The following is a 16,890-nucleotide window of genomic DNA, read 5'->3' as shown; positions in this document are numbered from 1 at the left end:
ATTTGCTGAGTATCACAGTCACACCAGAGATGAGATATTGTTCTCCGTGGTAGAACCTTGGCTTTAGGCAAAGCTGTGAACAGATCTACAGCACAGACACCACGTGAGCAGAGCTGAGTTTAAGGATATTCTAGTAAACCAAGTAAGTAGGAGTTGTTCTTCCCACCTAACACAATGATTCTGCACTTTTCTTAGGTAAAACAAATTGAATGGGAATAAATCTAAATAACACAACTCTAAAGTACATTGCCATCTTTATAAATGTAAAATCAAAATCTTTACTTGGATTTCCTTAGAGACAGAAACCTGTACATCATCTTCTACTATAGAAACACCAACCAATATCTTACTAACACTGTCTACTTATATTACTTAAATATACTTCCTTTTATTTTCATATTAATAACAAAATCATAGTAATATCAGAATGATTTTCTTTCTTTTTTCCCCCAACTTTGCTGTTATAAGGATAATTTTGTTTTACGCTAGTACTGAGCTCCCCCTATTGATAGAATTTTTAAATGACTTCTGGGTACACGTAAAACAAACATGGACTTGAATGTTGTTTCATGTGCTACAGGAACAATTGCAAGGTCGTAAAACATATGAAGCAGGCTGAGAAGGATGAGCTTAGAAAGTGGAGACTTGGCCAGGCAGCAAGGGTAAACAAATAAAAGTCAGGAATGAGCTGGGGAAGATCTGGTAATAGAGTTCATAAAGTCATGGGACTGCGGATTGTAGTAACTAAATTTCAGGAAAACAGAAAGATAGGGTATTATAACTTCATTTTTCAATTTCAGATAGTAGCTGTTACTTATCTGTGAGAAACTTCAACAGGAGTTCATAACCTGATAAACACTTATTTAACAAATCCTTGTGTGGCACTTACTACATACTGGGCACTGTCTAAAAGCTTCACTGACATTAATTTATATAATTCTTTGGACAATGCTATGAAGTAGAAACTATTAGTGTCACACTTGTTTCAGTTAGGGAAACTGAGGCACATACATATAGGTCAAGATGCAAACCATGGCAGTCTGGCCTCCATGTCCATGCTCTTGGTCCCTAAGCTGTGCTGCCTTGGGGATCATAAATCCTTCCCTGGAAGAAGCCATCCTACTTGTCACTCCTCTTTGACCCCATCTCATCATGTCCCCTCCATTTGCCGGAGTTCCTGTGTGGGAGACCTTTGCGGGTGTGTGCGAGACCATCTCATACTTGCCTTACTGCTCTAGCTGCTGCTGTTATTGTCCTCAGCTTACCCACCAACTCCGAAACCACATAGCTACAACACAACACGATCCTTACAAAGTTTAGAAGGAATTTAAAGTAATGCTTTCTCAGAAAATGTTGTTGATCTCTCTCTTACCTCCCACGTGCATTGGTGGGGTAGTGGAAACAGTGTGCGTGCACACACACACACACACACAACTTTGGGTCCCTCTGCCTCTTATTGGCAGCTGACCTTGTGCAAGCTTCATACCCTCACTAACTCCCACTTTCCTTCCCTACAAATAAGGGGAAACACATTAACCTGCATCTCATAGGGTCGTTGGGAGGACTAAATGAGATGGTGTGTGTGAGTCAGAGTCAACTGGGACACTGTGCAGATGTCTGCTGTAACTCTTCCCATCAGCACTCCAGGCTGCCCCCTCTGTAAAGAGCAGGTATTTACACACGTGGGGAAATAGCTGTAGAGGTAGTGTAGACTGCTGGGGTCCTTATCCTTCTCTGCCCACTGCCAAAGTGCTCAGCTGGGGACATTCCCTTTCAAGGGCCCCGAGGACATCCCTTTTCCAGCTCCAGGTCCCTGACACCTCAGAGCACCATGCATCTACTCCCCTTTTAGGAGATTGCATGTCTCAGAGTCCTACTACCACCCCATTGGTCCCCACCCCTGCCTCTCTCTCACACACACGCACACTACTACTACTACTACTTTGTGTTCCTTAGTTCTGCTTTTGTGGTTGTGAGACTTTGAGCTGTATTGTTATTAAGTGATCGGGAGCATACCAAGATGTCATGGATGATAGTTTCCCTAAGGTCGCCATTCCAGACCTCAGAAATGCAGCACCCCGTGGCTGGCTGGCTGAGATTGTCCAAGAAGAGATGATCTGTCAGGATATGCAGGGGCTCCTGGGTGAAGGGCTGGGGTGAAGTAGGAAGGTGCCCTAGACCCATACTGATCCCAGAAGACCCAGAATGACAGAGGAGTCGCCTTAGGAGCTACCTCTGGATTGGGGTTTGGTGAAAGGGGAGCTCTTGGCCCTCACTCCTATTTCAGTCAAGATAACAGCTCTACTTTATAAATTTACAGATTAAAGCCCTGGTGGGAAATTTCCTTTCAAGAATATATCCCAGGGTTAAAAAACATTTGAAAATCACTGGACTAGACAATCACTGGCGCTTCTTTGATGAAGATTCTATAACCTGCAAAAGTGCAACATAGGGTAGGGGCTTCATGTTTTTTTTTAAAATGAACTTAATTTTAAGAATTTGCTTTGGAATATTACAACACCCCTTGAGGAATCTGTAGACATGCTGTCACAAAATCAAGGTTAGCAATTACTGCCTTTTTCTCCCACATTTGTTCTGTCCTTGGAAGAGTCAACCGTGCAGAGACAATTCCATCACATAAAAGTGGTCAAACTTTATCAGTCTGTCCTTGCAAAACAAACATTACCAGAAAGCAACCTTTCCCTCAGGTCCTTATCTAGAAGAAAGCTGGCTGGAGGGTGAATTTATGGTGAAACTGAACAGGGAAGCTGGAACTACAGTGTCTCCAGTTTGCTCTTTGTCAGTGGGCTTTAACTGATGAATGACAGCCTTGGCTACACACTGAGGCGTTAGGTAATTTTGTTTATGTGGTGGAAAGTCATGAAGCACAAGCTATTAGTAAAGCCTGGGTGGCTTGAGTTTCATTTAATAAAATAGCCAAACAGATGTTCTTTCAAGGTTCAGCATTCTCAAACACAGATGAACTGCTCACACACCAGCTAGCCAAGCATTTTCACAGGAAGCTGATTTCCTTCTGAACTAATGGAAGCACTCATCGGGGCAAGAATAACACCAAAAATGTGGACTTTTACACAACCCCCTTCACACTGTCCCCTTGTTTTATGGGCTGAGAATTAATTGCCATGTTACATTCATTTCCTGTGATCTGTGACTGAGGTCTATGTCTTCATGTGATTGTACCATTATTTTCCCTTCATCATTGTTGCCCAGACTTCCCTAAGGTCTAGACGTGATTGGTGCTCAATAAATATTCATCAAGCAAATGGATTATTATCATTGTTTTCTATTCCATATAGTTTTCCATGTACAACATTATCGTGGATTATGGCCTGTTAAGAGGTGGGGAAGAAATTTAGATGAGAAGCATTCTTACCCCAGTTCATGTTTTCTCAGCAGAGGTTTCTATTTGTTAACATAGTCTAGGTTTCCAGGGTGTACTATTAGGCACCGAGCACAGGAAACACAAAAGAATATGCTAGCTAGCTATACTTACCTTTCATTAGGTTGTGTATTTTTTCCCAGGTGGAGCCCTGGTCAAGTTTTTCAACCAGATTTTCAGTTTCCTAGCAGATTATCCAATGGGTACTTTCTTCAGAAGTACAATACAGTCAAGCCAGTTATAATATTCAGTGTCATAAAATATAAATATCATAAATATGGTATTTTAAATTCATACTCATCTCAGGTTAAAATGGCTTTTAATAAAGACAATAATGTTGCTTCTTACCTATGATAGTTTCCCAATCTTTAAGAAATGGACCCTATGTATGTGAAACTGAGTAATGTTCATGACTTGGACTACACAGATAAAATAATAAAGACTATGACTGATGGTCAGGCAAGCTTTGCAAATGAATGATGCTTCCTTTTGTCAGAGCTACTTTCCTCCAGTCATGTGTATTGTATGTCAGCTTTCTTGCTAGATTTCCTTCTAAACGGTTTCGCAGGGGTTTTAAGTAAACATTAGAAATGAGTTTGACTCACTCAGTAAACCTCTGACCATCCACATTCCAGTTTAGTAAAGTAATATCTAAAGCATGAAGTCTTTTCCCATAGTTAAAGTGGACAGTCCTGCGTAGCTTTGTTCTGTCTGTGGAGCCCTGGTTTCTCATACTTGGATGGTGGACATACAGTTACCATAACCCAATGATCTGAGGAAGCTATCTGTAATGACCAATATTATCATATGTACATTTAATCATGTAAAGTATAGAGGATAGAATGGGGGAGAAATGGGACCTCATCCTTAAAAAGGCCCCCTTTGGCTCTCTCCTCCAGCTGTGGCCCTCCCTGCAGAGAAAGATATCCGTGGGATGAAGATAATGTGCTCACCCAGAGCTCCAAGCACAGTTGGCACCATCAGTGCCAACATTTCTAGGCCCAGGCGGTGGCCTAGGGGCCACCCTAGTCATGGGAGGCCTATCACAGTGGTGAGTGGGCAAAGGTGCGGGATGGCCATGCTCTCCCCAGGCCGCTATGCTCCAGTGGGACTTCAAGGAGTTAAAACCTGGCCAGCTAGGTCATGTGAAAGCTTAGATATCAAGACAGGGAGCTACACCATATTTTAACAGTTTGTTAACTTGACTTGTAGTGATTAAATATTTAGACATGTGGTATGTGGGTCTCCATCTGTGCACTTGCCTCAGGCCTCTCAAATGTTCTGCACAGGCTCGCATCCTGTCTGCCGCTGAACTCTTTGAGAATATGAGAGACATTGATTAGTGAACACGAACTTGTGGATTCTTCCTTTGTCTCCATGCCATGCTTTGCATAGTGTAAGCACCCTAAGGGCAGTGAAATTTTTCTACTGTTTCAAAAATGTGTTATTTGTTCAACTTGGTGCCTAAACATAAACTGACCACTTCATCTAATGCTCAACTCAAGATACAGCAATTTGTTTATTTTAACACAGGGGTTGGAGACTGGGGCAAACTGGCTGTTTGGTGTGTTGGATGTGCTGGGAGTAATTTTAGGGGTAGGCTAAGGGATTTTTAGCAAAATTTTCATTAATGTAACTTTCTACTAACCCAGTTAGAAGCAACCCCACTCTGTGAACCTAACTGTCCATTGACAATGTAAGGAACCGAAACGGTCTAACCCAACAGAGAGAGGAGTTTTTAATTCTTTACTTCCTTCTCAGTCACAAATCCTAACTTTAATATTCCTCAATATCAGTAAAGTCTTCGTCATGTAATTGTTATTCATATCATATTAGAGCTACTTTTATTATTTGAAATTTAGCACAAATAGATTAACTTGTTATTAACACCTATAGATCTCCCTTTCTCCCAAAGCTGACTGCCACACCCAACCCCATCCTGACTTTTCTAGTCTATAATTCCACCTCTGTCCACATGTTCCCATGGGCTTGTTTTTTAAATTGTTTAAGCTTTCCATACCATCTCCAAATTTTCCACATCTCCTTTAAGACTAAACAAAATGTGGCTAAACCACATTGATAATAATTGTCTCATAAATGTCATTTGGAGTTCTTGTTAAAATACAGAATCTGATTTAGTGGGGATGAGTCCAGAGATCCCATTTCTCTAGCAAGATTTTAGGTGATGGCAATACTGCTGCTCCTGGGCACATAATGAGGTGCAATAAGGTTTCATCAGGGAAAAATGGCGATTTCTATCACATTTCTCTCCTCTGCAAGCATATTCCCCAAAGGTGATCATTTTTTGAGCTGTAAATATCACACTAATATCATACTGATACTTCTTGATATTTTATTTTATACATTTAACTCCTGAATTTCTTCTATAAATGATTTAAGCTATGGTCTCTTATACCAGCTTTCCATATGTATTAAATTTCTCCCCATCTTCACAGTATCATTATATAATATATTCTGGTTTAATCAATATATTCAGTGTTAAATTTACTATGAGTATATAAAAAATGTTAACAGCTGAACCATGTAACATAGTATGATTGCTTTTCCATTCTAGTATTACTTTTAATTTTCCCTGAATTTATTAGTTGCATTTTTTTTAATTTGATCAATTTATTTTATGTACCTATCACTAATGTAGCCCCAGACTTTCCTGTGGAACTTGAAAACTGCTTGCAATATGGTCAGACGGGTCATTTTGTATTTCTATCTTTTTCTTTTTTTCCTTGGCAACATACCTCTGGAAACCCTCTGTCTCTTGCTTCAAGCTAGGCTGGATGCCCTTCTGATTCTGTTGCATGAGTGTTGTTGTTATTTTAAACTTCATTATCATCCTAGGGAGTACATCTTTTACTTTACTAGCTATCCAAAGTGATTGTACATTTCCCATCAGCAGTATATAGGAATTAACACTGGATTATGCTTTTGGTATTTCCTCTGCCCCATTTTCTCTATTTTCTTTCTAGAATTTGTTTGTTTCTGGAGTTTGTGAATTAGTTCTTTGTTTGTTACCTTTTCTATCCTGTTTTTGATTTCTTTGCTTTTTTGGTTTGTTTTATTTCCTGGGACATTTCCTCCACACTACTTCCATTTCTTCCACTGACTTCTCTATTTCTTACTTTTAATTGTTCATTATTATTTTCTGATATTCTTTTTGAATAACATCTTACTCTTGTTTCACCTTATTATACCTATAAAGATATTAATAAGGTTTTTTAAACATCTTTAAGAACTTATTAATGAACTATATATGTGTGTGTATGTATAGATATACAAATATATACAAAAGTAGAGAAATACAATGAACTTTCACTTACACATCACCCAACTTCAACAATCATTAACATTTCCCTATCTTATTTCATCTGTTTTCCCCCTATACCCACACATTGTGTCTCAAATATTTAAATTCCAGGTAGTGTAGCATTTTACTTATTGATACTTTGTATCTCTTATCTAGAAAATAAGTAGTTTTTAGAGACCTAATCACAATACACTTATTACAAAGAAAAATGCTTAAAATCTTTCCCTATTAAAATTCCATTGTTCAAATTTCTCCACTACCTCAAAAAAGATCTTTTTCCAGTTGGTTTGTGCAGATCAGTATCCAGGCAATGCCACCCATTCCAATTAGTTGATTTTTGCCCCCTTCCCGAGTCACTTATTTGCTGAGCTGATATATAAAACAGCCTGATACATGTTTTTTTAACTATAGTTTTTTCAACTCTTCCTTTATGCATTCTCTTTTTTTAAGTTGTTGATTTTTGTATCTGTATTTTATGTGAGAAGCCTTGTCAAGTGTTTGATGAACATTAGCTTGCTGTTTATTAAGGGCACTAAAACACTGGAAGTTCTGTGCACATGGTGGGAATTGTAGACTTAAGGGTGACTGTTAGGACCCGGCTGTGTCCCTGGGGGGCCCCAAGGCAGTGTAAGTGTCGCCTATGGTCTGGCGCACTTCCTAGATGCCTTTCTTGAAGATGTCAGACAGAGAAAGGGGCCTGGGCTTCCCCAGGGGCTACTGGATCTTCATCTCTGCGGCGTATCTCCTCGCCCTGCGCTCAGCGTGGCCTTGTATCCAGAATGCAGAGAGCCTCTCTAGTTCCTCAGACTCATCTGCTCCAGAGAGTGAACCCTCCGTCCTCTGCGGGGCTGGCAGAGGTGCGGACCTCACGGCATGTGCTGCGGGCCCTGACTGCTCCTCCTCCGTGACTGTTCGGCCTTCCTCACCCTCCAGTCACAGGGGCCTCAGTGCCTCCAGGCTTATGACACACACTGCCACTTACTGTCACACTCAATCCGCACTCCCCCCACTCTCACTCAGAGATCTAGATGGCATTTTTTTATTTTCTTGGAAAGGAAACAAAACACCAGCTGTTAGTATATTGAAGTTTCTGGGAGGGCAGGGGAAAATACGTTTTCCACCTTGCACATTTAACCAGAAGGAAATCTTGCTCTCTTTTTAAACACATTCATTATGACATTGACTTATTTCTGTTATATCTACACATATATGGCTTGCTTTTATTAATAGTTGGTAAGTTAAAAGGACTAATTTGTGAAAATTAAAAATAAAGAATCATTTGTCTGAATTTCAACAATGAAAATATGTTATAATTTTAGAAGCCAGAAATTACATTGTTTTGGAGACTTACAATCATTCTGTTTGTGGAAATGAAGATTTCTCAAACTCTCTATATACTCTAAAAATGACTTTTTTAAATAAGAGAATGTTTCTTAATAGGGAATGTTTGGGGGAACTTACTTTAAGAATTTATTAAATGTTATGGAAGCAGGCCTAATAATAGGTAGCAAGTATGTGTTTGGAAGATAACAATTTATTTCTTCCTCCTGTAGGGCTGTCACATGGTGACTGAAGAGCTTCATTCCATAACCTTTGAGACACAGATCTGTCTCTATGGCCTGACCATAGATTTGGAGGTAGGTTTTTCAAGAAACACATTCATATTTTCAGGAATTAGTCAGCACTAGTGACTTTTTGTGACCTCATTTCTGTTATATCCACACACATATGGCTTTCTTTTATTAATAGTTGGTAAGTCAAAAGGACTAATTTCCAACAATTTAAAATAGTGATTTGTCTGAATTTCAACTATGAAAATATGCTGGGATTTTAAGAGCATTTGAGAAGCCTTATCAAAAGTTCAGTCTTTTCTAGGTTTTAGTACATCCCTAGTCATTATTTTTTGTTTTAATTTAGAAAATAAATAGGTCAATTATTCACTAGTTGATCAACATATACTGTTCTGGGTTAAATATAAATGATCAAATCTATGGGCATTTTGAATTCAATATATATTGAATAATTTGTTGCACAGGTGGTATATATGTGTGTATGTTTGTTTTCTGGGATTTCCTGAATCATGGATACTCAGTAAAAAGCCTAAAGAGAAATAAATATCCTTAAACCATATCACATAGTGATATATTTTCAAACATTTAGCTTGTACATAAAAATTCCTCAGAAGGAAGGTTCTCCTAATATAATGAGCAAGGGCAAATGATAGGAACATTAACGATACATTGTTTTGATCCTCTTGTAACAAGTTGCCATTGAACTCAAAGAAGGAATAAAGAAACTTTGGCAATCAAATTGAACACGACTGACTATGAGCTCCTAAAGGCAGGACATCATGCCACTTCATTACCCGTGTCTAGCAAAATGCCTAGTGCACAGTGGATGCTCAACGTTTGTTGAACAAATGAACAAACGAGTCCATGAATGAACAAACACAATTTCACACTCCCTGCATATAATCCCATGTGTGGGATATATTGTCCAAGAGTTCTGCCTTTGCTCTTTTATCCTAGTGAATGTAAACCTATAAAAATCTCCTACAGATTCCTTCCTCCTCTCATTCTCCTAAACTTCTGTTTCCATGAGCTCTTAAGTTCCTCAACTGGGTATTTCACAATCTATAGCAATCTAACCACTGTTATTGGGAAGAGACTAATATTGTAAGATGATTCGTTTCCCAGACTAGTCTGTGAAAAACCTGTTAATTCTGTAAGTTGAAAAATACAGTACCAATAGTACTAAGCTGGGTTCTACAACAAACCAAGCAGCTCTGTCACCCAAATATTTTGGATTCCAAAATTGCAGCCTCTCTATATTCTACAAGTAAAATTCCCATGTCTAGTACTGACATTAATTAGATATCAGATCATAATTTGAATATACTGATCCAATCCAGAGGTTAGTTGAAAATTAGATTCTTTAATGTAACCTATAGCAGGGACAATTGCTAAATCAATGCAAGCTCTAATTAGTTGCATTTTAGGCCGCATGTTATATAAGAAAGTATGAATATTTACACAATGTCAGGAAAGACACTGGAGAAGCTGACTGACCAAGCACTCTAAAAGGATTCCTGTTTGTATACATTCTTTCCTTCCTAAACTTTGATTCATATATGCTCAGAAAGTTCCAGTGCCCTTCACAAGTCATTTTAGCGACCCAAGTAGGGTAGGTGTCTGTATTGAAGGAGTGGGGTTGGCTTGAGATGGCACTTTAGGGGAGGGGGTCAAGTGTAAAATAAATGTAAGGTGGAACTACCTGTAATAACTATGTTTTCTCTTTTTTAAACCAGACCAGTTCATTACCTGTGGTGATGATTTCCAATGTCAGTCAGTTGCCTAATGCTTGGGCATCCATCATTTGGTACAATGTGTCAACCAGTGACTGCCAGGTATCCTATTTCTCTTCCTTTATCTATGATTTGTTTTATTGTCAACAAAACCCATCTGTTTGTGTGTGTGTGTGTGTATAAATTTTGGCATATCTCTATGGGTTGTTTTATTCCAGAACTATACTATATTTAGTTGTGATTCCTCTCTCACATTTAAAGTAATACGTCCTGATGTACTTGGACCCTGAGAGAGTTCTAGCTAGGAAAAGTGACAGACAGGTATTTGTTACTTCTGAGGGTCTGGTCAGCTCCCAGCTATGTGCATCACAAAGATTTCTAGGAGCGTTCTATGGCTCTGGGGTCCAGAATCTGTTTCTGACTGCTGTTTACCTCAACTACTTCTGACCACACTTTTTCCACATAGGCTCTTTCCACAAAGGTAGAGAATTGGTTTCCCAAGAAGTGACTAATTTTTTCACCACTTTTGTCTAACTACACTCTGTACAAAGTTTCAAGTTGATTATAGATTTAATCCATTCTAGACTCATGTTGGGCTTTTAATGCCATCTGGTGGTTATTTGAGACATTGATCAGAAACTTCTCTCAAGTTACAAAGCAAGCAGAAAATAGGTGCTCTTCTTGAGTGACAGCGGGGAAGGGAGTGGCAAAAAAGATGAGTCAGCACATCCTCATGTTCCCTCTTACAAAACCTCAGTGTGTGGTCCTGGTACCCGTCAAGGTCTAGAGAAAATAGGTCAGATGTAAATAACAACATTTCTTCTTAATGCAAATGTTCCCATACAGGGTAAGAATTCTTTTGCCTTAAGTCCTAGCAATAAGAACTGACATAATGAGTCAGCTCAAAGTGTTTTTTGCCTTTTATTTTTAATGTGCCTAACAAGGAAACAACACAGAAAATGACTCAGCCCTATTCCTTCTCATCCTCCGGTGCCCTGATATCTGAGAGAGATTAATTGCAGAGAGGAAGGCTACACAGAGTGCACTGTGTCTCACTTCCTCTCGGCCTGCAGTGAGAACAGAACTCACTAGAGAAGTCACCTGGTCTTGAAAGCCAAGAACAGCCAGCACTCCTGAGAGTAAATATTACTCCCCCTTAGGAGCCACACATGTTCTGAGCTTTTCATTCAACTCCAGGATGTAGGAGGGAAGATGGGATGCTTTTCCGCCCCCAGCCTCAGAGCGCAGAGCTGCTGCACTTAGCTTTTGTTGGCATCTTTCTTCTGTGAGAAAACCACTGATGTCACACTAACCATCCCAGATTCTGCTCTGCTTCTGATGAGGAATCTGGAAATGTAGATCATGTACAGCTCCTAAAAAACATGGATGCACAGCCTACTCACAGAGTCCACCATGACAACCAACTCTGGTTTCTCTTCTGTTTTGCTACAGAAACTAACCTCTTAGATCTTGATTATATTTCTATGCTTTTTGGTCATTTATCTAGGCATAATTCTCTGATGCAAGGAAAACTTCCTCTCTAGAAATTCTCTTTGTATTCTTTCTTTTCCTGTCTCCCATTTGTTATTGGATGCTGTGTCCTCTTTTATCCCACCTTCTGAAATCTCTTGAATTGGTTCCTTTTTTTGCTACCCAGCTTAGTTCATGTTCACTAAAGGCCTTTTCCCCAGATGGCACTAGATTTCTTAATTCTTCCTCTCCCTCTCTTCTCAGAACAACTTTCTTGGCTTTCACACCTTCTGCTTCCCAGCAGTCTGAGATGAAGTCTTCCGTTCCATTATTGTTGACCCAGTTTCTGGTACAAACAGTCCTGTTTACAGTTGATCATATAGAAGATTCTCTCATCTAGAGAAAAATAAGGAAAGGCTACTCTGCTATCCATAAAGCAGAAGTCCCAGGGTACTTGTGAATTCATACTGTAGGGTCACCTTGCCTCGCCTGGGACTTCACTGCTTTTGTGCTTTATATTGTTTTGTCTGGTCAAGGCACCAACTCATGTCAACCCATGATAAAGCAAATAACATGATAAAGTTTTTGTTTAAGATTAATATTATTTCAGAAAAGAGTATTTGTATGATTATTTGTTGGACATTGTTAAGGACTTTTATGAATTGATTGACAGTCCATTGTCCAGGGAAAGTTAGAGATGTCCAATGATTCTTTTAAGGATGACATGGAACCATATATTATATTAGATTCATGGAACTAGGAATTCTTTAGGAAAAGAAAAAGTCAGTTTTAATTAAAAAGCACAACAGAGATGAAATAGTATTCTATATTATTAACTTAAGCTGGCCTAAAAAGTTTAAATCCAGAATCCTATAAATGAATTACAGCATGTTCAGTGTAGCTAATAAAAAGAATCATTATTACAACTCTGTTTCAGAACTTGGTTTTCTTTAATAATCCTCCATCTGCCACTCTGAGCCAACTCCTGGAAGTGATGAGCTGGCAGTTTTCATCATATGTCGGCCGAGGCCTTAACTCAGATCAACTCAGTATGCTGGCAGAGAAGCTAACAGGTGAGAGCTGGTGCATATGGAGGACCTGCCTTTGGCTTTGGTACTTGATTGCTTTAAAGAACCAGGGTGATATTGCTGTTATTAATAATAATGATCATCACAATTTATTAAGTGCCTGCTCTGTTGCCAGGTACAGAGCTAAGTGCTGTATTATCTTTCTCACAAAAATTCTTTCAAGGAGAATAGTGAAGATAACTCATTATTCTATCCATTTTATAGGTGAGTATACTTAGATGCTGAGGCTGTGACTTGCCTTGAGGGCATGCTAGTACATAGTAAGGCCCAAACGTAGTCCAGGCCTGTCCAGTTCTAATGCCCCCTCCTTTCATTCCACACTCCAGTGTTCAGGGTGTTCTTAGGCCATTTCCACTGAGTGATGTGAAGACTTAATGGTGCCTTGAGCTTTCCTATTAATATCACAATGGTTATTAATCAACTGGAAAATAGCTGATTCCAGGACCAGAAAATTTATTATAGAAATTAAAAACCACCAGCTAATATCTTAAGTCTTCATATCAAGAATATTTCAGTTTTGATCAATATTTCTAGTTTTAAAATTAAAGTTATTTGTACTCCATGTAGTGACCACAGCTTCTTCTAAAAGAATTTTAAAAGGTATCTATATTTTGACAAGTCTGAGGTGAATACATTTAGTATCAAAAAAGAGTTAAAATTGGATTTGCATACACTTCTAGTTAAAGTAGGGCCCAAGATGCATTTGAGAAGTTGTGAACTGTGCGTGATTTGGTTAAGTTTGACTTAGAAGGAATGCTGGCTTGCCTATTGCACCTGCTATCTGTTCAGTAGGTATTTAAATAAGTCATGAATTTGGAAAATACTATAAAATATATTTAATGTAAATATTCTTATTGAGCCTTACTTAATTTATAAAGAATAATACTAATAGCAGGCATTCAATAAATACAAATCAGTGAATGAAGATTTTAAATATGTAGTATGAATAGCAGCCATATCCTTTCAGATCTTTATGAAAGTATTCTTATAATTTCCTTAAAATTGAGACCGAAACTCCTGTATCCTTTCACTATCCTGGATCACAACAGTAGATGACTGCTTATTGCCTAATGGAGCTCTAGACCATTCTTTTCAGGGTAATAGTCAAACCTACTAGTGACCTAGTTGCATCAAACTTATACAAATTTATTTTGTAATGTTTATCCACCAGCATTAGGCAGCTTTTACTGTCTCCTATATAAGCCGTGTTCATGTCCACCAATGCCTTATCCTACATTATTCTGGCTATTAGAGTGGCTTTCTCTTCTGACAATTTTTATCCTATCCATTCATGACAATTTATATCCTATCCATTCATCTATTCATTTATATAAAGGCCTGGTCCTAGACACCCTCCCGCTTCCTAAAGCTATTTTTAGCTTTTCCATTGAAAAAATTCTTTCCTAAGTAATAAATTTCATGATATCATATTTTTATTGTTCCTACCATTAAGTACACTGTAAACCAGAGCAGGTGCTTAAGGAATGGGGGGATCTAAATTGAGCACCAAATTGAATGGTCTAATTGTTTAATTAAAACCTCATTCTTTTCATTTTAGTGCAGTCTAGCTACAGCGATGGTTATCTCACCTGGGCCAAGTTCTGCAAGGTACAAACAGGGGAGTGGGAATATCATTTAGGTAATCAAAAACATTAATTTTTTAAATAGTGCACCTTTTTAAACCTCCATATCAAAATCTGGCATTTTGAGGATTTCCTGGATAAGGTTATTTTTAAAAGAAACTCTAAAGTATTATCTCACTTATAGGAAATTATTCCATTTAAAAAAGGAATTTGAATTATTATAGCAATATTACTATTGAAATAATCATTGTCCTAACATGTTCATTTATTCCAATAGGAACATTTACCTGGTAAATCATTTACCTTTTGGACATGGCTTGAAGCAATATTAGATCTAATTAAGAAACACATTCTTCCCCTTTGGATTGATGGGTAAGTTTTCTGTATGCATTCATTAGGTTCTTACTTTATGCTGCTAGTTTTTTTCCTTTCTTTTCTTGCATGTTTAATGTCATGGGGTGGAGACAGAAGTAGTTGCAGTCTCTGACTTTATCTTCACAGAGTACTGATATTTAGTCTGTAAAAGAGCATTTCAGGCACCACAGAATTTGGATCATACGCAAAACAAATTTAGGTCTGTTCTTTGTGAATGAAGTAAATGCAAATGGAATAAATTACAGCCTTTGATAAAACTACACATTGTTCTATTTTTAGGTATGTCATGGGCTTTGTTAGCAAAGAGAAGGAAAGGCTTTTGCTAAAGGATAAAATGCCTGGAACCTTTTTGTTAAGATTCAGTGAAAGCCACCTTGGAGGAATAACTTTCACCTGGGTGGACCACTCTGAAAATGGTACGTGCTCGCTGTTGCTTATTCGTGTGAATTTGTGCTGAGTTTGGTGTTTGGCATTTCATCTTTCGAAAGTGTGTGGCTTGTTGTTCTATTTTTCATATGTTTTCAGTGGGTTTGAATTTAGCTGTTACAGTTGTCTCAGGAGAGGGTGCCAGGAACTTCTCATAGCCTGTGTGGGCGTCCTCTATCTTGTGGCAATCTGTACTGTTCACACGGGAGAAAAGGGCTAGCATTATTTTATAACCAGTGACATAAACATAATGTGGACAGGAAGAATGGCCACAAAGAATGTCTGCAGGAACCTGAGTATCCCCCACCCTCACCCACCCCTCCCTGCTTTTCTAGGAGAAGTGAGATTCCACTCTGTGGAACCCTACAATAAAGGCCGGTTGTCTGCTCTGCCATTCGCTGACATCCTTAGAGACTACAAAGTTATTATGGCTGAAAACGTCCCTGAAAACCCTCTGAAGTACCTATATCCTGACATTCCCAAAGACAAAGCCTTCGGTAAACACTACAGCTCCCAACCATGTGAAGGTCAGGTTCTTCCTGTTGGCTTTTTTGCTTAAGCTTCTGGAAAATAACCTCATATTGGAGTAAAGTAAATGAAGTTCCCCTTTTACTTTGATGCTTATAAACTCTAATGAGTGTGTAGAGATCAAAGCCTTAGAAATGAAGTGGTGTGTCAGCAGTTCTGGAAAAGGGACAGCTGGGGATGGCCAGTTCTAGAGAGCGGTTAGTAATCCGTAGCTGAAACCAGCTGCACCATGGCCAGGGAGCCTCTCACAGCCACTGGTAGAGTTCTGGATTTCTCCTTCCCAAAATAGGAGGGTGCTGACTTCACTTCTGTGACTTGGGGAGAGGAAAAGGAAGAGGAGGTAATGATAAGAAAGCTGTTAGAAATCTCTTTTTTGCAAAAGAGGCCCTGCATTTATAAGCTTGTATTTTTTACCTTACTGTGGTCTCACAATGCAAGAGTACTGTGGCAATGTATGGCCCATGCTGCACAAAATGGCTGGCATGGTTTTATCACCAGTGACATGAAGATAATGTGGGCAGGAAGAATGGCCACAGGGAAGGGACTGGAAAGGCCTCATGGAGGGGACAAGGAGACACCCCCACCTCCTAGCCTACCAATAACAAGTCTCGACACCCCTGCCTTTCCTGGTTATGTCCTAAGGCCTTAAAATAATACCTGGCCAAAATAGGCAGTTAGTAAATATTCATTGAATATATAAAAGAATACTAAAGAAATTAGCTATATAATTGTAATATGAGTTCACCATTCTGTTTGAAAGTACATACACCTCACTAACATGTTCATCTACAGCAACTAAATCTGTGAACATCATCTTCTAGAATATCTTGCAAAAACTGTCACTCACAGATGGTGACCAGTTGCCATCCTGAGTCACATAAATCTCCTATAAGGCCATCCTTATAATCAAATTCAAACATAACATAGAAGACAAGTAATATAACTGACTCCCAGTTTTTTTCACACATTTTAGAGACATTAATACATAAAGCCAGATCAGGCCTGCCAAGAGATTTGTTTTTCTCTTCTTGCACATTTTATGCTCACCTAAAATACTGTTATACTGATTGAACTAAAAAATTTTGTGAATCACTAAACAATTGTATTGTCTTCCTTTTAGCATTACTTATGTTTTCCTAGATTTTTTCTAATTTTACCACCAATTTGGTAACTTTTTTTCCCAATATTGTGCCTTTCTCTTCCAGTTTCAAGACCAACAGAAAGGGGAGACAAAGGTTATGTTCCTTCTGTTTTTATCCCCATCTCAACAATGTAAGTAATCTCAGCCACATGTAAGATATTTGTTACTGAATTTATAAGAAAGAAAATACTTTCCTATAGGGTATTTAAGGGTGGAGCAGAGTACACAGAACTGGGAAAAGCATTTTAATACT

General features: G+C 38.6%; 1 protein-coding gene across 4 annotated transcripts in view; it reads left to right on the top strand.

Moving 5' to 3' along the window:
- STAT4 (signal transducer and activator of transcription 4) overlaps positions 1-16,890 on the top strand; it is a 97,976-nt gene that overhangs the window by 79,073 nt on the left and 2,013 nt on the right. For 3 of the 4 annotated variants that reach the window (XM_037009126.2, XM_037009125.2, XM_037009124.2), the window contains 8 exons: positions 8,276-8,359; positions 10,030-10,128; positions 12,434-12,569; positions 14,143-14,192; positions 14,445-14,539; positions 14,822-14,958; positions 15,304-15,495; positions 16,702-16,768. In XM_037009126.2, coding sequence (XP_036865021.1) covers positions 8,276-8,359; positions 10,030-10,128; positions 12,434-12,569; positions 14,143-14,192; positions 14,445-14,539; positions 14,822-14,958; positions 15,304-15,495; positions 16,702-16,768 — 860 coding nt within the window. The remainder of the gene's footprint in view (positions 1-8,275; positions 8,360-10,029; positions 10,129-12,433; positions 12,570-14,142; positions 14,193-14,444; positions 14,540-14,821; positions 14,959-15,303; positions 15,496-16,701; positions 16,769-16,890) is intronic. The other variant, XM_037009127.2, reaches the window with a different exon arrangement.

This window comes from Manis javanica, chromosome 12, assembly GCF_040802235.1.
Source record: "Manis javanica isolate MJ-LG chromosome 12, MJ_LKY, whole genome shotgun sequence".
NCBI lineage: Eukaryota > Metazoa > Chordata > Mammalia > Pholidota > Manidae > Manis > Manis javanica.
This window is presented reverse-complemented; position numbering and strand designations above follow the sequence as displayed.